Below are 27,742 nucleotides of genomic sequence, written 5' to 3' on the forward strand. Positions count from 1 at the left end.
TTCGCTTTCTTTATGGAGAACTATGGTGGCTGTGGATCCTCTGTAGATTTCTTCCAGTACGCTTAGATAGGGTTCTTCAATGCCCTAATACGGTAGTGCCTGCATTACTGCTGATGTCTCAAATGAGTCAAACGCTTTCTCGTAATCTATAAAAGCTATTCATAGGGGTTGGTTGTATTCACCGCATTTCTCTATTACCTGATTGATAGTACAAATATGGTCTATTGTGGAGTAGCCGGTACGAAATCCTGCTTGGCCCTTTCGCTGATTAAACTACAATATCTTCTTAATTCTATTAGCTATTATTTTTGTAAATAGTTTATATAGAAAAGAGAGTAAGCTGATCGGCCAGTAATTTTTCAAGTCCTTAACATCTCTTTTCTCATGATTTAAGATGATGTTGGCGTTCTTGCAAGATTCTGATACCCTTTCCGTCAAGAGACACTTTGTACATAAGGTGGCTAATTTTTCTAACACAATTTCTTCGCCATTTTTCAGGAGGGTCGTTGTTACTTTATCCTCGCCAGCGGCTTTGCAACTTTGCATTCCTTCAAGGGCTTTCCTTACTTCTCCTGTCGTTACTGGTAAAATGTTGAATTTCTTAGACTATTATAGTTTCTCACAATACCATCCTGGTTCTTTTGACTTCTGTACAGCTCTCTGTAGAGCTCCTCTGCCATATCGACTACCCTATCCATATTGGTTATGACATTGCCTTCCTTGTTTCTCAATGCATACATCCGATTTTCGCCTATATACAGAAGTCTGCCTTCACAGCTTTTAGGCTTCTGTCGCTTTTTACAGCCTGCTGAATTCTTTCGTTACACTTCCTGATTTCAGCTACCTTACGCCTATTGATTAACTTTGAAAGCTCCACTAGCTCTATTTTGTCGGTTGCATTTGAGGCTTTTATGGTTTGTTGTCAATTATAACATTTTTTGTCTCCTGAGACTGTTTGCCAGTTTCCCGTCTAGTGATTGAACCTCCAACTTAAATTGCACACTCTTTGATGGTACTAGTAAGATTATAGTTCATTGTGTCAACACTAATGCCAGTTATCTCATTCAGTGCCTTGAATCTATTCTGAAGCAAAACTCTGAATTCCTGCATTTTTCCTATCACCGCCAGTTCATTATATGGCTTCTTGCATATCAGTTTTTGTCTTTTCTTTTGCGAATCTAGGTGAATACCAGCTCTTACCAATCTATGGTCACTGCATCTAATCTTGCCAACTACTCATACATATTGTACAATGTCTGAGTGTACACACAGAATGAAGTGAATTTCATTTTTAGTTTCACCATTAGGACTTCGCCACATCCACTTAGGGTTAGCCCGTTTTCTGAAGAAGGTATTCATAATCCATAAATTATTGCGTTCTGCAAACTCTACTAATAACTCCCCTCTGGCATTTCTAGAGCCGATGCCATATTCCCCCACTGCATGGTTTCCGCCCTCTTTCTTGCCTACTTTGGCATTAAAGTCACCCATAAGAAGAGTATACTGTGTTCTTACTTCATTAATGGCTGACTCTACGTATTCATAAAAGCGCTCGACCAAATGACCATCATGGCTCGATGTAGGCCCGTAGGCCTGTACCACCTTCATCTTGTACCTTTTGTTAAACTAAATTATGACACTTGCCACCCTCTCACTGATGCTAGAGTATTCCTCTGTGTTGCCAGCGATGTTCTTGTGTATGAGAAACCCCACCCCTAGTTCTTTTCTGTCAACTAATCCACGGTAGCATAGAACGTGTCCATTCTTCAGCACTGTATAAGCCTTATGTGTCCTCCCTACTTCGCTGAGCCCTATTCGATCCCATTTAATACCCTCTAATTCCTCGAAGCACACCTAAACTAGCCTTACTAGATAGAGTTCTAGTGTTGAAGGAAGCCATGTTCAGATTCCAATGGCGGCCTGTCCGTACCCAGGGATTCTTAGCCCCTTATGCCGCGTCCCAGGCCTGACCGTCGCCTTGGGCAGTCGCTTCACACCTGTTGGGAACTGAGGTCCAAGAGTTAGTTGCTGTGTTCATGGGAGGTATATGCACAAGCCTAATTTATGGTGCTTACCGGCGAAAGGACCAAATATGGCCAGAGATCACCAAGGCCGTGATAATGAGTCTTCTATAGAGATATGAAATACGAAGCAAGTGCATGCATAATGCTTACTTTTGTTCATTTTCAGTGTTGTCCAATGTCGAGTCGTATGGAACGACGTCGTCAGGCAGCTCCTCTTCGCCTTGAAGAGCCAAGGATATTCCAGATGACACTTCAAGCCATTCCTGTTGCCGTGCTTCTTCACTAACAGCCGTGCCTAAAAACAAAAAAACCACATTTTATACAAGTTGTGTATAAATAACCAAATTCGTGTACGCAGACAGCTTGAACAGCAGATGAAGGAATCTTACGGCCTTTCCTAGTGGTCAAGCGTTGTCAAAACAATGCCACTTAAGTTTACACATGTCACAGCTCTGCCACTTACTTGCATTATTTTCCTTCAGCGCCTGCTTTTTTGCCTTCTTTCTTGCCTTGGCCTTCCCTTTCACTATAATGTGTCTGTGAGCTTGGGCAAAGTGTTGAAGCATCTTGACATAGACGTGAACCATTTCCACCAAGTCCCGAAGATAGGAGCTGAGTTGATGTACAAGAGAAAGAATAAGTATCAGCAATATCCAAAAATGGAGCAAATTTTTCTGACTACAATTCATTCAGAGTTCATAGAACCTAAGCGAAACAAAATTCAAGGGTTTTTAAGGACTTTTAAGGACCTAACAAATACTTTTCAAGGACCTAAAATAACATTTGAAACCGCAGAAAATGACAATACCACTTTTTACAGCATAAAAATTTGTACGTCATTTTATTTGTATGGTTGGCACCATGAACGTACTCAAGTTACCATGAACTGTAGTCACTTTTGCGTTCTCAATGTGTTTCGTACTCTTCATGTGACTTTTAAGAACAGATTCCCCCATTGATGACACGTCAAAGCTCTTCCTACATGGGAAGACTTTGCCTAATATGGGTTTAAGGTACCTTGTGCAGTCTACTCCCTATAAACAGCAGTGCATGACAAAGATGGCTGGAATTCGCACTTGCCCGGCATAGTTCCACCATAAGCAACAGGGCTGCGGATATCCGCGCACACTTTACGTTTCCACAAAAAAGCCAGGCTTAGCTCCATTGCTGCTGTAACCAGGCAAGCGCTACCACAACTACAGTGTACTTGAAGAGTACACTGTACTACAACACTGCACTATGGCTGAAGAAACAGATTGGATTGAATGGTTTGTTGGCTTGAGAGCACATAGTTGCCAGGCAAGCAAAAAATCCACTAAATTATGGCTTCAATTAACAAAATTTAAGAACCTTTAAGGACCTCAAACAAATTTAAGCACTTTCAAAGGCCTTGAAAATGCCATTTCGAAATTCAAGGATTTTCAGGGGTTTCAAGGACTGCTACAAAGCTTGTCATTACAGCCGGGGCTTGCAACCTACAGAATGCATATGAGAACATCAAAGCAGGCACACCTTATACGCATACCATTACTATACGCTCAAAAATGAGTAGAAAAAGTTTCTATGTGCAAGTTTCCTTTTAATTCAGCTGATACAACATTACTGCTTGCTCATAAATGAATAGAAGAAATGTTTTTATTTGTGTATTTTCCTTTTAAATAGTATGATGTTATTGCTATCACAGGAGTGCCATACATCACAAATTGATGTTGGTGTTTCTTTTCCACTCAACACTACATACCTCTGCCTAAAAACCGAGCACAAAAATGCAATGGGACACGAAAAAGTAGACAAGTGCTCATTTGTCCTGTCTTGTCTATGCGTTCAGTTTTCAGCTATAAACGTGTAACAAGTAGCCAAGCAGCCTTTTTACTAATAACAACGTTTTAATTATAGAAAGGCACAATTGTCCAAAGATAATTACAGGAATTCACAGTACTAATCTTTACTATAGCAGACTCTCGGTAAACGAAAATAGAAGGGACTGGGAGAATATGCTCCATTTAACAAGAGTTCTGTTTACTAGGAGATGAACATGGGTGCAGAATACAGGCCCGAAACTAAACATAGTAGAGGCAATTATTCAATTTAACTAGGAGTTCCACTTAACAGATTTTCATTTACTGAGAGTCTACTGTATTTATAACTAGTATATGGACACTCATTTTGACTGAAGCATTAACGATTTTTGTTGTTTAACGTACCACTGCTCCACACAAGTATGATGAACATCATAAGTACTGGGTAACAGAACAGCCAAACCCTTTAATAAGAGACATGATGTAACAGACAATTTGATATAAAAGATACTAGTGTGCCTACATAAAAATAGGGGTTGATAAAACTCATGTGTGGTAACCTGCTTATAAGAGACACCTCCGCTCACAGTGACAAGACGTCTCCGCTCTCGTCACTGTTTCTTCATGACGGCAAATGATATGGATGTTATCAGTCGTCAGCTAAGTTCACGAGTATGCTTTGTCGTCGCACTATGCATATTGCTTGAGCCTTAGTAAACCATGCACGGGTAATCATCGGCAACTTCATCCCAAAGGTCATTCCCACCGCATTTTTCTCTGTCATAGCATTCCTTTCGTGCTGCTTCGAGAGCTCATCTTGAAAGTTCAACCGCCAACCAAAACGATAGAAAACAGCCGTGTAACAAGCACGCAGGTCAAGCTGTCTGACGAAAACAAAGGTTATAGGACAAGGCCTGACGCGAAAAACAAGTACCAGGCGATGGTGATGCCGATAAGGCAGCCGCACATTTGGTCGAACAATAAGGCAGTCACACGGGTGGGCAGATAAGAGGTATGTGCGGGCGTTCTGATGATGATAATAGTGGCACCTATGGAGCTGGGTATTATTTTTACAGCTGCGAGTAGCCTTTTAGAGTCGCTATTTGTTATTTTGAAGCGTTGTGGAGATTTAACGGGGATAAAATTCACTTCGTTATTCTGAGTCATTCAATATTCTGAAATTCGTAGTAATGAAATATTTTTACATTAAATCAGTAGACATTTGGGCGGAGATTTTCAAAAAATTCGTTAATCCGAGGTTCTCTATAACAAGAGTTGACTAGAAGGTTTGTCTGAAAAATAATCTCAGTGTTTATATTTTAACTTTTTAAAGTGATTTTACATTGCAGCACACAAGGGTCAGTTGGAATTGGTGAATGGTGAACTTCAGTTATGCACACGCAGTCGCTCCATCCCCTATGACCATCTGAAGAGCAAAGACAGGCTTTTCAGAGAAACTCATTTTTATTTGCCGTTCAAGGCGTTACGTAGGCCTTGTTTGACAAAACTGAAAGGATCTGCACTATATTTAGTGTGGAACTCTGCGATTTCGCAGTGTAAACATTTCCTATAATAAGGGTGGCCTATGGTGATGGTTTGTTTCATAGTGTCAAAGATCCCACGAAAAGACATCATCTCGTGACAGAGCCAAAGAGGCTGGCAGCAAGGCTCTAAAAGACAATCTGGAAGAGGCCGACCGTGACGCCAGCGATACCTGAAAATCTAGCTGGAAGCGATGTGTCGACGCAGTAATAGACTATGTCAAAACCTTTCAATGTGTTGTATTGATCTGATCACTAACTTTTCAATTAATGTACCAACATTACTTTTCAGATGCCCCCTGTATACTGTCTGTGAGCGAATTAATAGTATTTTTTAAAATAGCTTAAGCTGAATTGATTACAGCCGGGTTAACCACACCAAGTAGGTTAACACTTGATTCTGTTATCTGGCAATTAATAAAACAAAGCAAATTATCTTCATTAGGTAAATTGTAAACATAGCGAATTTATCAATATACCATTGCATGCAAGGTATGCATTTAGGCGCTTCATAAACCGATCCTACGATACCCATAATCTCTATAGTTAAGCAAAAATTGGTGTAACTTCTACAGCATTTAGTTGCATGTCAGCAAAGGCTAAACTCAAATCGAAACAACATTAGGGCACTTTCTCTTGCTTTTATGGCACTAATGTAACTGCAGTGAAGCATAAACTTGTGTTATTTTTACACAGCTCTGTAAGTGCTCAGAAAGGACATAAGTAGCAAGATTTTAACACTTTTCCATGCATGGCAATACAGCGGAATCTTGCGTATACGTTTTTCAGCGGAATCGGGAAATAGGATGTATAATGCAAATATCGTGTTAGCCGAAGAGGTTGAAGAGGACTAACATAGGACGGGAACCAAAGAGGTTCTTTGGGAGTAACATTGGCCAAAACAAAGAAAATCTATTAGGCCGAAAAATACTCCATTCCAACAGAACAGGTTCGAAAGGAGTAACACAGAGCGGGAGCCACAAGAAAATGTATTAGGCCAAAATGTATATTATGCAGAATCATATCAACGAGATTCCACTTAATATTAGGACTGCAATACTTTAGTATCAACTCAAAGAGTGACTATACATACTTACATTGGTTGTACACACTCATTAAAGTTCAATAGAAGGTGCAGGACGATTTCTCTATACTCTGGAAGGTAGAAGATTGTTCCTAGAAAAGGTAAAAAGTGCAATTAATATTTGTTTTTGTTTTTTTATTGAAAACCAATTGTCTCAAAGTGAAGACAAAGCTAGGCACTTTACATAAAACTGCTACACTATCTTAGCCCTCCTGCACCCTTGAACAAGTTAGAACAGTGATAAAAAACAACATGAATGTGACAAGACAAGTTTTTCAATAGTGCTTTTCTTTTTTTTTTGTGCAGTCAGTGTCTTTTGCCATCATTCCACAGTTTTCAAATTTAACTAGAACTAACTTGTGCAATAGTATAAGGAAGCGCAAGTGAACATACTGAACACCTATAGCCGTTACTTATCACATGATTACCATCTCGATCTCCGATTTAGACCAAGAGCCAGGAATGCAGTAAGAAGGTACTATTAATTAGTAGTTCTGAACCATCGGGCATTTAAGATGTGGCCTTAAACATTCGACTTTTTTGTAATTTGCTCCACAAGCTTACAGAATGTATCACTACAGCTACAACAACACTGTGGTTATTCTCTTAATCAATCTCTCAATGTAGAACTGCAACACAACAAAGGTAAGAAGACAAGTTACAAGCCAAGTGTTTGTTTTTGTTACGGCTCCACTGCAGCAGCACAACACTTGACTTGCTTGGTAGCAGAGCAAAAGAAAAAGTTGAAAGTCTGGCCCGTTTAATTAATACAGTGAAATATCGATAAATTTTTCGTGCGAAACGGAAAATGAAACGTGTTATGCAAACATTGTGTGAACCCTGGGATTAACGTCAGTAAAAAAAATGCATTTGGTCAAAAAAGACAGTATGCAGAATCGTATCAACCAGATTCCACTGTATCCCATGTTCCTACAACCACTTTTCTGAGAGTACAAAAACAATACTATGTCGCCAGTTATTACGCTGTAAAGAAGGCTCAAAATTTCGATGTGGTGGACAGAGTGTGAAGCTTAAGGGCAGCAGTGCATCTAACAAGTTTGCAGGAAATTAAAATTCATCTTTTCATCATTCTAAAGGGGTTCCAAAGTATAGCGAAATATGTGTCATGACAAGAAACAAAAGCTTACAGTCATATATATAAGCAATGAGTAGTGTAGAGAAAGCATTTTTACAAAACCTGGTCAGAAGCAACGTAACCTCCCAACTTAGCAGTCAACTTGTTCAAATGTTCAAAGCAGCTATTAAAAGTGCAGCCTTTTGACTTGCACAGCCCATTTCAATTACCCTCAATGAATAACACGCTACCTTGTCCCAGTGCATGCGAACACTGATTTAAATTTCCACCACTGCTTTTTGTCGCATTACACTTCGCACAATTTAAAGCCAAGTAAAACCCCATAACAGCTGTTGTTGTTGAAAAACTTTTGAAAGATATGTAAATACAACATCTACCTAAAGCAGTATTCATACAGTAGTCAAGAGTCCAAGCCGACCAGCTGAAACAACTGAGTGGTATAGTAATAAAATAAAAAGAACTATATGAGCAAAAAGACAGCAAAAAAGTTGAAGTCAGAGAAATTTAGGAAGATATTTTCAAAAGAAAAGCAAAAAAAATGAAATAATCTTAGCACATGCCTTTCAGAACTTTGGCTGCTTCTCGGACAGCTTGTTCGGGGCTGCTATCCATGGCGGCGAGGGTTCGCAACAACTCCTGATAAGCTTTCAAGCCAACGTGAAGCCTAAAGCAGGAGTGAAAGCAAAAAATATGAGACAGGCATATGGAAAAAAAAACAGCATACCCGCCAGCATTAAAATTCATGTGGACGCACCAACAAGAAGGCGAGGGAAGAAATTCATGAGTCTAATTGCAGGTTGCTCTGAGCCCACACTTTTTTGTGGGATATATACGCCTACCTTGTAGTAGGGATTTTTTAGCTGTGTTCACAGCACACAAGCAGCAGAAAACTTAGAACAACCATCACCTTGTTCTTCAATCACAGTGACTTCAGACACTTCACTGTTGCTACGCTCACTTACTCAGGAGAGTAACAATACTTACTTGCTCAAGACAATTACCCCCCTTGCATACTTTCCCATTCAGAAGACTTACTACATATCATGCAACAGTCACAAGACCAACCCCAAATACTCGTATGGCCTGCAGCCAGTGCAACACAATACCTCTTGCCTTTTGCTTACAAAATCGATGCAGTGCAGTGGCAAACCAATACAAACAGAAATTGAACCATATGTATAACAGCATGTCATAACCCACGAACAATCTGTGAATACTAAACTTTACATAATCGTTGATAAATAGCGATTACACATCATTCTCTGTCGGCAACAAAAGTACCGTACTCAACCAGGCAACCAAGTGACTTGACTTGAAGAAGTTCCAAAGCGATTTTCACACACTTGTACAAAAGTACATGTACAAATGTGAATCTTAAGTGCATAGCTACTGTAGTCACTACAGGTTCACAAATCGCAAAAATTTCAAGGTGCACGTTATGACGACAGTTCATGGCATTGGTGCCACATGATCATCTTCCTGTTTAGACTCCCAGCACGCTTGTGCAGTGTGTGATGACTTCTTCAAATGCAAAATGCAGTTTGTTTCCTTCTCTAAATCAACAAATGTTAGTAGAGTGAAATAATAATTACAAAACCTGGTTTGCAACCACTGGGGAACATAAAACAGAATGGTGTGGTTCCCACCCACCATTTGATTTTGCTTCATGTCCCTGTGTACCACTGTTAATGGACACGAGTGTGATCGGGCGAAGTAGCGAAAAGTTAGCATGTGAAGTGTATAAAGAATTTCTCATGAAGAAAGCCGACGGCTGCATCAGTACGCATTTTGTTTCTGTCTACTAAAGTGAACGTTCTTCGATAGTACTGAGAGATAGTTTGATTGCATGTGCTGAGCCCTCTCCACATGCGCATTTTTGAAAATACAGTGGAATCCTGATTGCATGACTTTGAAGGGACCATACAAAATCGTCGTACTACAACTTGGCTGTCGTAAGATTAAAAAACTGAAAATATAGGCATTGACATTCAGTATCGTCTGAAAAATGGGCACAGACCGTCTAAAGAAGCTTGCATCAAGCCCTGCCCTTCTCCAATAAAGTAGATTACATTCTTTTAGTGGGGCCCTGCTAAACTTTTCTTAATTAAGTAATCATCTAATATACTATTTCAACTGCAGCTAGCGTGCCACTTCCCAGGCGTAGAAGTAGAGAGTTGCTGAGAGCCCTAGCAGAACCAAACGCTCTCCCAACGCCCGCTAGCACGTAGTTTAACGGAATAATGAACTGCTCCATGGTCAATTGTACCAACAGGTATATGGCATGTCCTGCGAGAACCTTTTGCAGTTTGTCAACTCGTCCTTGATTTATACACTGTTTGAGTATCTCTTACGTCTTTTGCACTATAATATGTGAACCTCATGAAGCCTCCTACTGTGTTCATCAATGATCAACATGAACCAGTTTGGATATCTGCCACCTGCTGCGGCATTCACGGTGGCCACGTCCAGGAAGTGTACCTATGGGCCCTTATTTCGACAGCGAGAACACTGGTGTTTAATTACTGACAGGTGAGAGGCTATCTGACAACTTCGAACTTGTAACAAGCCAAACGACGAAAAGACGCAACACCAGGGCCCCTTCATCACCCAACGCACCGAATGAATGTGTGCCGCAAGGGCCCGAGGCCAACACCCATCATTTTCGTTCCTGATGAACCCAATGGCAACATGAAGCGCCTCAACAGGCAACCTGTTTCGGTGCTGCTGGATGGGCTGGTGCAAGATGAAATCATCGACATTCAAGTGAACCCGCGAAAGAATGCTATGGCGATTAATTTTTCGCATGCCACCCCACTGAACACGCTACGAAATGCCAGAACACTTGATGGAATTAACATCTGCTCCTACATCCGAGTGGGCTGAACAGTCAGCCATCCCAGTGGGGAAGAGTCAGGTTTAGTATCGTCACTATCACATAATGGTAACCACGAAGGGAAGAAAGGCTAAGGAGAGGCCCTGACATCACTCTCTGTAAAGCCGCGGTGAAGCCATAAGTCGGCCATATTGACTGAACAGATTCTGCTCTCTTATTTACATGCAATTAGCGATCTCCCTTTCCGGCTCGAAAACCATGTGAAATGCACGACACACGTGTCGTGACAATCCGAATCCAACGAAACGGGACTCAGCCCGCTGGGCCAGAGCAATATCATTGGGGAAATTATTTCGCCCTAATATTTTGGCTTTGCATTGAAAAACGTTTATAGTAGTACCGTATTCCTTTCTTTATGGTGGCTACAAAGTAAACTTTGTAGTGAAGTACCACAGTATGATTTCATGCACATCTGAGCCATGCCCATCATATTTGCTCCCTAGTGAAGTGCAACTGCTGAAGTGGAGCAGTTATTACGAACATTCATCTCAAGGGAAAGCTAACTTGCACGCTGAAAATAGATGCATTGCATCATTTTTGCATGGTGAAGGCCTATAACTGTGAATGCTGTAAACGAAAGGAGGAGATCCTCAAGGGCATGTCAACTAGGAAACAATCAAGGAAAGTTTACATTGGTCGAAAATATGAACAAAAAAAATGTACATCTCGAATGCAAGCTTGTCGACTACATGAACCTACTCAGTGTAGATTGAGCTTGTCTATGTAACAGCCCTGGAATACACTCGCAATTCAAGACGCATCCAGACGCGATTTCAAAGCCAGGAAAACTGAATTACAGAAGCAAATGGGCTGCCAGAAAAATTTTTCGTTCTAAGAAGGCACTCTTTATACCTCATCCTAACTGTACGCAAGTTTTTTTTATGCATTAGCCAATATTTGGTCAGCATAAAATTCGAATAAAAAAGTGCTTCTTTTTTTCATCTCAGATGATATCAGAAAGGGGGGTGAGCGCAAAATTTCACCAAATAATTGAGGTTTTTTATGCATCACATCTATGGTGCTTTTGCCGGGACCAAATCAATTTGTCACAAAATGCGGGTTGTTGCCTGACCGGGCAATGCACAATCGAGGGACCATTGTACAGGAGACGCACGGTGGACGCTGGAGCGAGCGGACGCGCGTCGCATACGCTCCGCCGAACGTGTGCTCTCGTTGACCGGATTACTTCGATATCGTCGCCGGCACTGTGTCGGATCACCAAGTTTTTACTGTCCTGGGAACCGCACACCCTTCCCGAGGCTGTAGAGCATCTCCATTTTTCTCTATCGCCTTCAGAAGAACCCATGTGAGCGCTGGGCCGCTGGGCCTAAGCGTCGACCCAGCTCGCCTGTGCGAGTACGGGGGACTTGGCCTAACGGCGGGACCCCTTCCACAACAATATGGACGCTAGCAATACGCCAACTGCTGACGTGACTACTACCGGATGCGTTCATCCTGCATTCAGCCCCAACGACACCCATGTTAACACGAACTCTCTCGACCTCGACGAGCTCACTTCGGCAAGCGAAGATGAAGTTGCCGTGCACCACCCCACATCGTCTGCATTGCTGGGACCAGCGAGCGACACCGACGCCAACTGGAAACTGGCGATTTCCCGTCGCCAGCGTCAACGCCAAAAAAAGTCGACAAAGCTCGAGTGGAATTGATGCAGCCGGCCGGTCCTGCAAGCACTCCGCCCGGCCACGTCAACGCCGGGGCGGCTGTGGCTGCGAGCGCTCCTGCTGCGCAGGCAGACGCGGCCGGCGTCGCACCGGCGCGAACACCACCACCCGTAACAAAGCCGCGCCAGCTACGATGAAAGCCGCCGCCGCTTCCACGCACGGACATAAAGATTATCATGCGCCCGAAAAAGGGCCTGGCCATTCGAAACTTCACTACGCATCAAATCTCCCGAGCCGTAGCAGTGGCGGGCAATTCTCGACAACATTGTACTGGTGATCATTTCATTATACGTACTCGCCCCGGGCCGAACATCATCATTGCCAGCACGCCACATGTTGAGACGGCCGAAATTCTTCGTCGGATCACCACCCTCACGCTTGAGAAGAAGACCTACGAATTCAATACCTATGTGGCGGCCCCTGAGGGCACCTTGCGGGGAGTTATTCATGGGATAGACCCTGGCACAACTCCGGAAGAACTCACCGCCAACCTCTGCGTGCACACGCAGGGAGTGACAATGCACAGTGCACGAATACTTGGTGCTACCAAATCTGCCGTGATCACTTTTGAAGGCCCCCTTCTGCCCCGATATGTACTGTATTACGGTGGGAAGGTGGCCTGTCACCCGTACAAGCCGACGCGACAAGCCTGCCAAGTCTGCTTACAACCGGAGCACCGCTCAGACGTATGCCCCACGCCAAACACTCCCGTGTGTCGGCAGTGTGGCATCCTCAACCCCGTTGACGGTCACTTCTGTGCTCCCAAATGTCACTTGTGTGGAGATGCCCACTTAACGGGCGCCAAAGAGTGCTCTCAGAGACTGAAGGCCCCGCGCCCACGGCCACCTCCTCAACCAGCAGCACCTGCCAGGGGCCGCAACCTCCATCGTAACCCACCCACTCCCAAACGCAGGTGGTTCAGCAAGAAAAACGAGACCTCATGCAGCCACTCCCACTTACGCTCGAGGTCACAGTCCTTCCCACCCCTCCCTTCTGTGGAACCTGGCCAACAGCAGCAGCCAAAGCAGCGACAGCATCCGAAGAACCAGATGACCAAGGGCAGCAGCAGCAGCAGCAACCCACCTGTCAACAGTCCCAGCATGCCTCCAGCAAACATAAGGAGAAGCCCAATCCCACTCCATCAGCCGGTGCCGACAATAAGGTGAGCTGGTCAGCAAATGTAGATCCTCCCATCGCTCCACTCAATACCCTGTCCACCGCATACGAACACCTTCTCGCAGAAAACCTAAAACTCAAACAGGAGCTGGCGGCCGTCAGGGCACGTCAAGCCAAGGACAGTTCTCAACTTCACGCCCTAATGGCGCGTCTTGGATCGCCGCCCGACTCCCCCGAAAAAAAAAAAAAACCCCAACCTCCCCCAAGAGACAGAAAATCCCTAAAACGGCACTATCAATTCCTGCTGCGTCGGGTACCACCATCACACACGAAGAGTTACGCGAAATGCTCTCAACGCTCGCGCAGCAGCTATCGCAACAATTCAGTGCCGTATTCACGCAGTTCGGAGAACGCCTCGACTCTCTCGAGACACGCTTCGAGGCGCAAATTGCTGAAACAGGCGAAAACATATGCAAGAAGAGGGCCACTCGTAGCTCGCACGCCACGACAGATCAAGGTTACCATAGACTAGGATTGGAATCACATGCATCCGAAATCCTCGCTACCCCCACATTGACACCCAGCGCCCTCACCCTCACTCCTACATCGGCGTCGCAAGCCGAGATTCCGATAACCACGCCTTTCCACTCAACGAATTAACCATGGGCAGCACAGTTCCACTCATTGGCGAACATTTAGAAGTCTGGCAATGGAACTGCCGCGGCTTCCGCAGAAAGCGGAGCCTTCTCCAACAGTACATTAACACACACCTTGCTCGGCCAGATGTCATAGCGCTTCAGGAGCCCGGAACGCCACCCATATTTTCAGGCTATGAGTCCTATAACAGTCAAACAAAGGGCAAAGCGGCCATCCTGATTGACAAAGCGCTAACCGCAGTTGGCTTAGACAATATCCCAGACACCAACATAGAACATGTGATTGTGGAGCTAGTTCTCAGGCAAAAAAAGAAAGGAGAAAAGCGAAGTATCACCATTGTCACCGTATATAGCGCCCCAAAGCAAAAAAACACTGATTTCCATGCCCTCGTTCAAGATGCCTGCCGATCGGCCCAGGGAAAAGATGATGATATATGTTGTTTAATGGCGCAAGGGCCAGTGATGGCCAAAGAGCGCCAGGAAATGATATGGGATGAGAGCAATGGTTATAATAAATGGCTGTAAAAGGCCCAGGGAAAAGAACTCTTACTGCTCCGCGACTTCAACGCTCTCGACGAACGCTGGGGTTACAACCGTTCGGATGTCAAAGGCAAACAGCTTGCAGCTGCCACTGAAAAATTTCAGCTTGAACTGCTTACGGATCCTGCGTTCCCTACCCGGATCGGCAACAATGTGTGCAGGGACACTTGCCTCGATCTCACCTTCGCCCGTGGCCGTGCAAACTATAACTGGGACAACCTGCAGGAATCCTTGGGCAGCGACCACTTCATTCTCCGCACAAAAGTTACAGAGAGCGCAGCGCGTCGGTCTATTGGAGAAGCACGCATCACAAACTGGGACGCCTTTCGTCGTGAGAGCGAACATTCACTCGACAGCTTCACAAGCCTCACCGACTGGTGCACCCAACTTAAAGAAATTCGAGAGCGTTGGACCACCACCATTAACAGAACACCTGCACTGCCAGAAGTGGATGGCCATCTGCTACATCTGTGGGAAGCCCGAAGGAGCCTCATCCGCAGATGGAGGACGCAAAAACATAACCGACGCCTCAAGCTAAGGATCGCCACACTCACCACTTAGGCCGAGCAGTACGCTACAGAACTGGCGCGACTCAATTGGGCCCAGTTTAGCGACTCTCTTCGAGGCTCATTGGGCACGGCCCGCACGTGGCACACTTTGCGCGCTTTGATGGACCCCACTCGAACAAAAAAAAGAGACGAATAAGCCAGTCATGCGCCTCATACACGCCTTTGAGGGTACTGACGATGAGCTGCTGGATCAAGTCCGGCGAAAATGCTTTGGGGATTTCCACCCACCCGCATCTCAGGCTGTGTATCGTGAACGTGCCAATGACACTCTCGACCGACCAATAACAGTGGACGAAGTTTACGCAGCCATTCGCAGCAGCAATCACAACACAGCTGCTGGGGCAGACGGAATCACGTACTCTCTTATCAGGAACCTCAACGACAGCGCCGTAAAAGAAATCACGGCGTTTTTCAATGATCATTGGTAACGTGGCACGCTTCCTCCTGAATGGAAGCACGCGGAGGTCATAATGATACCGAAGCCGGGCAAAAAACTTCAGATCGAAAACCTCCGACCAATATCCCTCACTTCCTGCCTTGGTAAACTCTTCGAGTGCGTCATCACTAATCGCGGGCAAGATTACCTTGAGGACAATGACCTTTTCCCGCACTCAATGTACGAGTTCCGGGCACATCTTTCAACGCAGGATGTACTGCTACAATTAAAAGAAGTCATTGATAACGCCCCCCAGCAAGGAGAAAACATTATCTTGACTTTAGACATTAAGGACGCGTTTGATAACGTTAGCCACCAGGCCATACTTGAGGGCCTCGAGGCCCTTCATTGTGGGCAGCGCGTCTACAGTTATGTTCACGCCTTCTTGTCAGACCGCACTGCCACAGTCGGTCTCGGCTCCATCCGATCACATGTTATCAGGGTTTCGAACAAGGGCACCCCGCAGGCCTCAGTGATTTCCCCGCTACTCTTTAATGTAGCTATGGTTGGCCTGGCACATGAACTCCACCGCATCGATGGCATTCATCACGCAATGTATGCGGACGATATCACCGTCTGGGCCACGCGGGGGTCCCTTGGAGAAAAAGAATATAACCTGCAGCAGGCAGCCACATGCGCCGAACAATACGCACAGGCACGAGGCCTGGCCTGTGCAACAGAAAAATCTGAGCTTCTACGAATTTATAGACGCAGGCTCCCACCATCGGCGCAGAACAACCAAGGCTCCCGCCTCCAGGTCGTCCTTGCTGGCAAACACATCCCAGAGAAATCCATCATTCGAATACTAGGCATGTGGGTACAGTCGAACCGCCATGTGAATCACACAATTGCCCTTCTCCGCACCACTACACTGCAAGTGGCCCGAATGATATCTCCCGTAGCCACTCGTTGCCATGGCATGCGTGAGGAGGACACCCTGAAACTCATACGTAGCCTCGTGATCAGTAGGGTGACATACAGTTTGCCCTACCGACGCTTCACCAAGAGCAAACAGGGCCAAGTAGACGCAATGCTCCATAAGGCCTACAAAGCGGCACTCAAGCTACCACCAGGTACTCCTTCTAGCAAGCTCCTCGCATTGGGCCTACACAACACCTTTGAAAAACTTTGTGAAGCGCAACTCGCCACACAGCTGCAACGGCTCACGCAAACACCTACAGGCCGTGACCTGCTCCTACGCCTTGGCTACATCAGCCAGTTTCACGACGCAGCTCGTTGCAAGCCCATTCCGAACCAACTTTGTGCCACTTATAAGGTCGCTCCCATTCCCCGCAATATGGATCCCCGACTACATTAGGGCCGGAGGGAAGCCAGAGTGGAAGCCCTCGAGCGAACTTATGCACACAAGAACACTACGTACTATGTTGACGCCGCCAACTACGACCATGCAAACAATGAGGCTGTAGCCACAGTCGTGGACCACACACTCACAGAACGTACCAGCGCTTCCGTGCGGTGCCACAACATCACCGATGCTGAAGAAACTGCCTCGGCTACAGACAACGAAGGTTGCTGACAGTTCTCACAGACTCTCAAGCAGCTTGCCGCAACTACCTACAGGGGCGCATCATCCAACCCGCTCTCAACGTCATCATGAGCGTTACAGACACTGGCGAGCATTCCATTACACATCCACTCAGAATTTGGCATCGGATTATATGGACTCCGGGCCACATGGGACTGGAGGGGAATCAGGCAGCGGATAGGGTAGCTCGAGGGTATGCAAGCCGAGCACCTTCCAACTCCACCCCTGAGGAACTCGTTCCGGTCCCTTGCGACTATTCGGCCACCCTAAACCATTACAGAGGACTTAGGAAAGCTTATTCGCTACCACACCGAACACTGAATAAAGAGGAATCGGTCAGCTGGAGGCAAAATCAAACTGGCACGTTTCCAAATTTGCACATCCTGAGTAAAATGCACCCCTCGGCATACTCTCCTCTCTGCCCATGGTGTTCAGCTAAAGCCACTCTGTACCACGTCACGTGGGAGTGTCAGGCCATTACAGCCTTACAACCAGTACAAAATCCAACAGCGGAGCGATGGGAGAAGCTGCTGGCCAGCGAGAACCTGGAAGATCAGTTGAGCCTCATCAACCGGGCCCGCAGAGCGGCTGCTGCAAGCAGAGCCCTGGACTAAAGGCCCCCCCACCGCAAGCCAAGCATCTCCGACTACTCGGAGCTTCTCCGCAGAAAATTTCATGTAAATAAATAAATACGTTTTCACCACCACCACCACCACCACTGTACATATGTTTAGGTATAGTGCGGAAAATTAACAAGCTGAAAATCTGCCGTCCTATTTTTTTACTTTATTTTTTCTAGTCTCTCAGTTCGTGCCTCTATTTCCTCATGAAACATTATACAACTTTGCAATAAGCTTCCTGCTCTGATAAGAACTGTTTCCATTTAATTTTTTTACCAGAAAATGCAACTTCTTTCAGCCTACCTAAGAAGTTACACATGATGTTTTATGCGGCACACCTAGATATACACTCAAACCTCATTACAGTAAAAGCTCATTTATCCGGATATCGTTAGTCGAAATTCTGCTTACTTGGACACGCGGTGCAGTCCCGGCAAAACTGTGTATATTTCAATGGTGTCAAATGCTCTTTAATCCAAAGGGATTTAGACATGCACCAGTTAACTCGGACAATTCTAGAGAGGGCTATCGGGGCTCCATGCTTTTAGTGATCGATTCCGGTTACTGAAAGCATGGAGGGTTGGCTCCGCCACCGTAATTGACGGTTGAACCAAAGTTTTGGAGAAACTGAAACCAAACGAACGGAAGCAGAATATGATCACGATGATAGTGAATGAGGGGGGAAGTGGCCAGGTAGCACTAGTCACCACCCGGCGAAAGCGCTTGGGGTGCATCCAGTGTCTACAAAATACGCTGCAAATGACGCCGCATGCACGAACAACGGGACAGTTTGCACAGCCGCCGCTACCCAAGTTGCCTGCAACACCTACGCTGCTAATTTCCTTGCGTTGTGACTTCGCGCATAGCATTTGCAGCTCGGGTACATCAAAGAAGTTTGGCGAGTTGGCGCTTTGACATGAAAACCCTCGTTACATTGTCAGGCTGTGTTTGTGCGCGTTGATGATGGTGTGGCCGTTGCTGGTTTGCTGACTGACGATGACAAATTATCGGAAGTGCTTGAAGAGGATCAGAACCACTGTTTCGATGATTAAATTCAAGATAAGCCGACGCGACATCGCACCGTGAGGGAGGCCGCCGAAGCGCCCTCGCTGTCTTCGCGAAGTTCTGCATCGGCACTCGCGACAGCAAGCATGCACACCACCACCACATAGGTTGAAAAAGATCGTTCTAGCACTAATTTTGATAACAAGGCAGGCAAAGTTAATGCAGTTTTTCATGAAATAAAGGTTTGTCTGTGACGCGTACATTTTTTTTGTTTTGATGGTTAATTTAATAATCCAGAATTCTGTTAACTCTGATATTTACACCGGTCCCATGAGAACCAGGTTAACGAGCTTTTACTGTACAACAAAGTCACACCTGCCATAAAAATATCTCGTTATATCTGAAAATTTGCTATAAGCACTGTGTTTACAACAAAGCTTTTCTTCATTTACTTCGTCATAACAGATAATTTGTTATATCTAGGTTTGATATATTGAGATATGAGTGTAATGCAAAAAAACACAGAGGACTACAAACCTTTTTGACCAGATGTGAATCTTGCGCTTGTCGGTGACCATCATTTCGTAATACTGTTCGAGCTCCGTCTGCACATAGTGGAACGCCTCTTTGCATATAGTCTCACTGACGAGGCTGACGTCGAAGCCATTGTGACGATTGAACTCCATGAAGAACTTCAACGCCCAGAAGTAATAGCCTTCGTCATGTGCCAGGCCTTTCTTGCGTATCAGGAAGCTCTGCAAAACACGTCCAATCATTGGCTCCTTCCATTTCAATAATTTCTGCATTTCAGTAATTTCTGTACAATATTTAGCACAGAAAAGGCTGGTTAGACCGAAAAATAAAGTATTTATTGTTATCTCTCCCTCTCTCCATTCCTTTCTTTTTCATTCTTTTAAGAGCAAAGCTCTTAAGCATGTACGTTTTACAAAAGGCCAGCTTTCTGCCGCTTGATCAGATACAGCCATGAGATGCGTGGTAGTGACAACCAAGAAGCTGCTATCACTAAGCTACGCCAGGCGAAAAAGACACCTCACGAAAATGAGTTCCCCCCCGCGTTTCCACCACTCGCTAAGATACAGCCAAAAGACAACCAAAGAAAGTATGTGCTCCCCCACCTCCCCCCCCCCCCCCCCCCCAAAAAAAAAAACAGCAGCACACCATGAAACAAGGCTTGTCGCTGGCGAGAATGCTGAGTACGAGAACGCTTGGCCTACAGAATGCTGAGTACTAGCGGCGCCATGCTCGCGCTTCTATTGGTGGTGTCAACGCGAAATTTTAATGCGAATTTCTTTCATTGAAATTTGGACATTCCCGCCAAGTTTATGATTGGCTGTTCAAATCGAACTCGTCTACTCTCTGGTCGGTGTGATCTCCTGATAAGTGTGGGCAAGGCCTGTGAGTGCTGCAAGAACTCTTCCTTAATGGTGCATACATAAATACATAAAAAAAGAATTTATAAAAGGCATATATAAAGGTGCATATATAAATAACTTGAAGAAAAGATAGTAAACACACACTGCCCCTCACCCTTTAATAAGACACTGAAGAGTAAATTACTATTTCACAAATCCTAAATCACCTGCTTGCCACAAAGAGATATAGTTCGTAAGCAAGCAAATGTGCAAACAGAAAATTCGAGTGAAAACTCCACCTTAATATTTCGGCACAAAACAGCGTGATATCACAGAATTCGACAGTGTCTGCTAGGTCAACGACTCCTAGAAAAAATTATGCCTGGGACATGAGACGCAGAAGCACTGCCATACTTTTTCTGTTACCCTCCTTTCCACTTGGCACAGTCACCATGCAACCTGCAGTGCGTTTGGCAACTCAAATAGATGACAACACGTGGGTCCACGGCAAGAATGCCAGCGTTGTTCAAACGAATGAAGGAGTTGATCAAACTAGAGCGCGATGAAACACATCTTGAATGCGGTAGTGATGCGACATTGTAAACGAGTTTAAAATCGTGCTGCAATATTAGATCATGAGAGAAGTAAACACACAAGAAAAAAGGCTACGAGGCCCGTTCTTGGGGAGCTTTTCTGGCCTCGATTTCGTGCATTCATGGAAAAGGTGACGTGTTATTGAGCTTTACGTTCACCTTGCCCAGAAATTCAGTTTTGTTACAAGCCCGAACGCTAGTCGAGCCTCAGGAAAAATGTTGCAGATGGTACCTTCGGTGAGCAGTTTGCGTGAACGGTGACTCACGGCGATTTTGATAGATGACTGAGCGCCAACATGTAACCCTGAAATGTGCAGCAAGGACTAACCAACTAAAATGCTGCCACAAAGTTGCTTGAAAGGAAACTTCTATAGCGAAATGTGCTTTAGCTTTAGCCAAACTTTCTGAAAGGAAATGAGAAGCACCTGCTAAACTGGCGCTCCTTCAGCATACACCCCGAGCGCGCAATAAACGCCCGCACAAAGCATCCAGCTAAACTGCTACCAACACAACGTTGCGAACACAGTCGTTCTTGCCAGCTCCGGTGGTAGAGTCGCTAGCACCACCACACAGTGCCCGCTCGAAACGCGTGGCAGCGTGCATCTAATGGCAAAGCTGACGACATCTCAGACATAGTTTTTTTTCTAGGACGCAATGGCTAGATCCTACTACAATAGACTCTCATTAAATGGAACCTAAATGAGCCGGTAAATTATTGTTATGAAAGAGAAGGGATGCCGTATCGACGAGGCTGTGGATGAAATATATTTCGAACCAGCAGCAGCGGCGTGGCCGGTTTACCAGACACCTAGCGGAGACCACTCTTCATCCTCTTCGTCAGGTACACATGCGCATCGTCCCACAAAATGTCAACTTGCATGTAGAATTATCTCCGGCAGCAGAAGTGCTGTCACAGCACATCTACATGTCAACGTCAGTGGGAGAGTAGTAAGGCTTCAAGCGTGCCACATGTACGATATCGATGGTCTGTGGGGCAGTTGAAGGCGATGAGGCAGCAGGGGCAATTTCGTATGTCACAGGGGTAACCTCACGAAGGACTCGATATGGACCTGTGTAGCAGGAAAGGACAAGCCGACTTGACGGGTTGGGGACCACAGCAGCACCAATGAACCAGGAAAGAAGTGCACGTCCCGGTGCCGTTGATCGTACAAACGCCGCTGGTTCTCTTAAGAGGCCAGAAAGCGAGTGCGGGCGATTTCGCGTGCGTGGGCAGCTAGAGTAATAGCGTCAAGGGCATATTCGCTGGTGAGTGTCGCGGTAGACGAAATGACTGCATCTAGAGGTAATGTAGGTTCTCGGCCGAACAACAGAAAAAATGGGGAGTAAGCAGCAGTGTCATGGCGAGAAGAACTATATGCAAATGTCACGTATGGCAAAGCAAGGTCCCAATCAGGGTGGTTGGAAGAAACATATTTCGCAAGCATGTTTAAGTACTCGATACAGACGCTCCCTGAATCCATTTGTATGCGGGTGGTACGATGTAGTGAGCTTGTGCCTTGTTTCACATGACTAAAGGATATCGGCTATGGCTTTAGATAGAAAGGTGCGGCCACAGTCTGTAAGCAGCTGGCGTGGAGCTCCATGTTGCAAGGTAACGTCCTTGATGAGGAAGTCAGTGACATCTGTGGCGCAGCTCGTTGGAAGTGCTCGTGTGATGGCGTAGCATGTGGCGTAGTCTGTGGGCACAGCTATCCAGCTGTTGCCAGAAGAAGATAAGAGAAAAGGGCCCAGGAGGTTTAAGCCAACGCAGAAGAAAGGTTCTGACGAAATGTCAAGTGGTTGAAGGTGCCCGGCAGGAAGCGTCAATGGTGTTTTGCGGCGCTGACATTTATCACAAGCCGCAATGTATCTTCTGACTGAGCGTGAAAGCCCTGGCGAAAAGAAGCGTAGGCGAATCCTGTCGTAAGTGCGTGACACACCAAGGTGACCGCAATTGGAAGGTCATAGAGGTCGTGGAGAACTGCCGAGCAGAGGTGTTTTGGAATAACGAGCAGCTGGGCTGGTCCATTTGGGTAGAAGTTCTGGCGGTATAGGACACTATCGTGGAGGACGAATTAGTGATGGGACCTGTCAGAAAATGGTGATTTGAGATGTTCAATTATAGTACGCAAGGATGCATCACGGCGTTGCTCGTCACCGATGCGGGTCAGTTGCGAAATGGAGAAGACGCAAGTATCGGTGCCGGTGTCAGGGATGGTGCTCAATTCATCGACCGGGTAGTGGAAGAGGCAGTCTGCGTCCTGATGTAGGCGTCCCAACTTGTACATGACTGTACAAGTATATTCTTGCAGTCGCAGAGCTCAGCGCCCAAGCCGGCCAGTAGGATCCTTCAGTGACGAAAGCCAACATAGCGCATGGTGGTCCGTTATTACAGAGAAATTCGTGCCATATAAATATGAGCGGAACTTCGTGACTGCCCAAACAAGAGCAAGGCATTCATGCTCTGTTATAGAATAATTGCGCTCGGCAGCTGTGAGAAGGCAGCTAGCGTAGGCGATGACTCGGTCGTGTCCCCGCAGGCGTTGGGCTAGGACGGCTCCAATCCCGTGACCACTCGCATCGGTTTGGACTTCTGTCAAAGCGGACGGGTTAAAGTGGGCCAATATAGGTGGAGTCGTGAGGAGGGTGATGAGGGGAGAAAAAGCGGCAGCTTGAGTGGAACCCCACGTAAAAGTCACATCTTTCTTCAGAAGGTCGGTGAGTGGTCGAGCGATCGTTGCAAAATCTTTCATGAACCTTCTAGAATAGGAACAAAGTCCCACAAAACTCCGGACATCCATGACAGACTGAGGTACAGGAAAGCTCGTGACGCCACGAATTTTCCCCGGGTCATGCTGCACACCTGATGCGTCGACAAGGTGGCCCAACACCGTAATTTGCTGGCGGCCGAAGTGACATTTCGACGAGTTTAGTTGAAAGCCAGCAGTGCGGAAGATGTCGAGAACCGCTGACAAATGCTGAAGGTGTGTCTCAAACGTAGGCGAATATACAAGGACATCATCCAGGTAGTACAGGCATGTTGAACACTTGAACCCTTGTAATAGCGAGTCCATCATATGCTCAAACGTGGCTGGGTCGTTGCATAGCCCAAACGGCATCACATTGAATTGGTATAGGCTGTTGGGAGTTTCAAACGCAGTCTTTTCTTGGTCTTTCTCGTCCACCGCCATCTGCCAATAGCCAGAACGTAGTTCAATTGAAGAAAAGTATCGCGCGCCGTGAAGACAATCGAGGGCGTCGTCAATTCAGGGCAAAGGATAAACGTCCTTTTTCGTGATTCGATTAAGATGGCGGTAATCAACGCAGAAGCGCCACATGTCATCTTTCTTTTTAACGAGCACAACAGGAGATGCCCAAGCGCAGAAGCGCCAGGTGTCATCTTTCTTTTTAACGAGAACAACAGGAGATGACCAAGGGCTCGAGGAGGGTTCAATAATTCCTTCGGCTAGCATCTCGTTGACTTCTTCTTGAATTACCTTACGTTCTCTGGCAGACACCCGGTATGGTCAGCAGTGAATGGGAGGAGAATCAGCAGTATTAATGCGGTGCTTCACGAGGGAAGTCTGAACGAGTGGACTGCTGTCAACGTCAAATATGTCGCGGTAGGAAGACAGAAGACAGAATAGGGCATTGGTTTGGGCAGGTTTGAGTTTCGGGTCGATCACGGGGCGCAAGGCCGCATCGAGGAATGTGGCATCCTGTGGGTGACATGGAAGATCGGAGCATGCATCTGCCGCAAAAGCGGTGACGTGGGCGTCTATTAAGAGTCGAAGCGTGGCGACTGAAATTTCGTGTGGTAGTATTTGCAGGGTGAAACCGAAATGGATAATGGGCAGACATGTTCGGTTAGAGGCCATGGTTACGATGGAGTGTGGCACAGTGATGTCGCGCGCCAGGAGAACATCAAGCATAGGCTGACGACATAATCACCGTCCACAACAGGTGAACTTGTTGCCAATTCAATGAATTTGAGGGCTTCTGGCAGTATCCGACTGAAGTCTGTGGTACAGAGGCTTTTTGGCAGCTCGGGGCTAGAATCTGGAAGAAGAGGAAGTTCTAAGCAGAGTGTGCTGGCGGAACAGTCGATCAGGGCAGAATCCGTCGATAAGAAGTCCATTCCGAAGATGAAGTCATGAGGGAAATTGTCGATCACGGTAAATAAAACAGGAACATGGCGGCCGGCAAGGCTTATACAAGCGGTACACATTCCAATGACGGTTACAGTTCCACCATCGGCGACATGGACGGCTTGTGTTGCGGCAGGAGTGAGTACTTTTTTGAGGCGGCAACAGAGACGAGCACTCATTATAGACACCTGAGCTCCAGTGTCAACTAAAGCCGCCAAAGAAACACCGTCCACATGCACTTTCAGCAAGTTCTTATTAGTAGGGAGCGTCAACGGAAGATTTGGGTCAGTTGCTCTTGATGCAGCCCTATCTCCAGGAGCTGCATACTCTAGTTTTTCGTCCGAGAAGATCCATAGTTAGTCGGCGATTGGTAGCGGCGGGGTTGGGGCGACGAAGAACGGCGGCGTTGTGGTGACGGTGAACGAGCGGTAGAGCGGTTGTTAGGTGCGTCGGAAGCAGGGTACTCATGGCTGGGCGAATACTGACGGGGGTCCGCGTATGGCCGAGGAGAAGAAAATTGGCTCCAATGGGGGGGGCGTCCAAGTGCTGCGGCAGTAGCGGGAGACATCGCCAACTCAGTGACAGAGGAAGCAGATTGGCTTGTCATCTGCTGTTCTCCATTCTGTCGGATTGTGGAATCTGGGCAGAAAGTATGGGTCATGGCATGGTGCATTTATTGGCATTGGTCTGTAGTCCGGTCCTGAGACGAAGCAGGCGACAGGAAAGCCAAGGTTAGCAATTTCTTGCCGCACGACTGCCTGTATAACTGACACTGCCGGAGGCATTTGCACGGTGCCCTGGTCTAGTGAAAGTGAATGAAACGGCGCCGGACGGGCCGCCTCAAGCTCGCGCCCAACAATGCATGTAACATTCTCGTGCAAGGGTGGTGTGGCACCGAGATCGGTACAGGTTTCACGTGACAGCCATGTTTGGGAGCCGCGAAAAATGAGGCCGAACTCAATGGTTTTTGGCCATTTCGAAGCGGCGGTATCCCTTAATTATGAGATTACGGTCGTGACGTTGTTGTACATGAGCAAGTTGAAAGCGTCGTCCACAATGCTCTTGAGTATGTGGTTCACCTGGTCGCACTCGGTCATTTGCTCATCCACTTTGCGGCCCAACGTGAGCACGCCTTGTATGTACAAGACATACAAATCGGTTGATTACTGTACATGGGTGGCGAGTTCTTGTCGTGCGGCCATTTGTCGACCGGACAGGTCCCCAAAGATTTCGCGTAGTCGTTCCTTGAAGATTTCCCAGCTGGTGAGCTCGGCCTCATGAGCGTCGAACCATACACGTGAGATGCCATCCAAGTAAACGATTACGTATGCGAGCATCATGGTAGGGTCCCATCGGTGAGACAGGCTAATGCGCTCGTACATGCAGAGCCAGTAGTCGACGTCAAGGCAAAGCTGGGAGGAGAACGTACCGGGATCACGAGGGTGGGACATCGCAAGGTACGTAGTAGCTAGCGCTCCAGCTGAAAACGGTGACGGTGACGGGTTGTTATCATTGGAAGCCATGGCCAGAGACTGGACGGTGCAGCCACTGCGAAGCTTCGTGGTGAGAACGGGGAACGTTCCGCCTCCACCAAATATGTTACAAAAGAGAAGGGACGCTGTATCGACGAGGCTGTGGATGAAATATATTTCAAACCAGCAGCAGCGGCGTGACCGTTTCACCAGACACCAAGCCGAGACCACTCTTCGTCCTCTTCGTCAAGCACACACGCGCATCGTCACACAATATGTCAACATGCATGCAGCAATATGTTCATTTTACTACGACAGCAGTTTATTGAGAGATAAACAAGGAAGCAGAAGAGAAGTATGAAACCAATCATATCAGAGGCAGTTGTTCCATCAAAGCAGAAGTGCCGTTTAAGAGATATGGGGTTAGTGAGTGTAGGACCGCGGTAAGAATTCGTAGCGCGGCAATTTTTTGTGTGCTTTTATTTGCTTTGCGGCGTAAGCTTGGGACGGCATGTCAGCCGCGGGCAGCCAGCGTTGCTTGAGTGACAAGCGGTCGAAGCGCGACTAACCGGTTTTGCCGCGAGCGCAGACACACGGCGCCAGCATATTACCCTGCTTTGTTCAACGCCAGAGACGGTCGAGCATTTCGAGTTACCATTAACTCTAGGAAAAGGGAACCAACCGGGGCAACAAAAGGGGTGAGATTATAAACGTCATTGTGACGGCCCCCTAATTGCCTCTCGAAACTGGCAGTCTCGGAAGAGGCGCATCAACGCGCCTCTTCCGAGACCCTGCGCACCGCGGTGACTCCTCGCATCGGTTCGGCGTATGGCCCGGCCACGTACTGTTTGCGCGTCTGCAGAATCGGCGGCGCGCGTTGCGAAAACTCTGAAGTCACCGACGACCTTTTCTGCCGGTCCGGCTTTGGTCCAGTAACTCTCAGAAGCGGGCTCATGACACGGGAAATGGCAACGGCCGCCCGTTCGACGCCTGGGTTGCCTATTGTTGAATCGGGCATGTCTTCGACTGCGTCCCCGTTTATCCGGGCAAAGGAGCTCGTAAGCAGAAACATGCGCGGTCAGGGAGCGGTTCCTCGTACGGCGCACAGAGGCAAGAGGATTATAGCCTTGTCGTCAAGAAATTGACGTGGTAGAGGGAAGTCGCCCTACGGCCGCAATACCGAGTACGGCTAGCTCTGTCTAGATAATTGTGCGCCGCGAAGCTGGCCCTGGCCTCTATGCTTTTGCTAGTTTTGTTTTATTTACGTTTTGGTTGTTGTGTTGTTTGGGGAGAGTGCATGAGTCCCACGTGCACGAAGGCGGCATCCTCGTGGCGGTTTTTTTTGTTGATCTACCTACTGTACTGTCCAATCAGAGGACAAGCAGGTGATTATTTGCCGAGAGTGTTGTAAGGGCGGAGCGCCAGGAAGGGATAATAAGAGGCCCCGGGGCTCCGCCAAGTGTTCTGAACCGAGCTTGCGGTGTTAGGCACCATCGGCTCCGCCGAACCCCGTAGGGTCACCCTACAGAAGTCGGTTCATTTCCAAGTT

At 46.8% G+C, this 27,742-nt stretch overlaps 1 protein-coding gene across 1 annotated transcript in view; it reads right to left on the reverse strand.

Moving 5' to 3' along the window:
• The window catches only part of timeout (circadian regulator timeout), a 318,914-nt gene that overhangs the window by 266,398 nt on the left and 24,774 nt on the right, over positions 1 to 27,742 (reverse strand). Inside the window, exons 9-13 of the mRNA XM_037423870.2 lie at positions 19,145 to 19,362; positions 8,105 to 8,208; positions 6,462 to 6,540; positions 2,488 to 2,636; positions 2,175 to 2,319 (exon numbers count right to left, since the gene is read on the reverse strand). Of these exons, the coding sequence (XP_037279767.2) occupies positions 2,175 to 2,319; positions 2,488 to 2,636; positions 6,462 to 6,540; positions 8,105 to 8,208; positions 19,145 to 19,362 (695 nt within the window). The remainder of the gene's footprint in view (positions 1 to 2,174; positions 2,320 to 2,487; positions 2,637 to 6,461; positions 6,541 to 8,104; positions 8,209 to 19,144; positions 19,363 to 27,742) is intronic.

The sequence above is a fragment of the Rhipicephalus microplus genome, chromosome 4 (assembly GCF_043290135.1).
Source record: "Rhipicephalus microplus isolate Deutch F79 chromosome 4, USDA_Rmic, whole genome shotgun sequence".
NCBI lineage: Eukaryota > Metazoa > Arthropoda > Arachnida > Ixodida > Ixodidae > Rhipicephalus > Rhipicephalus microplus.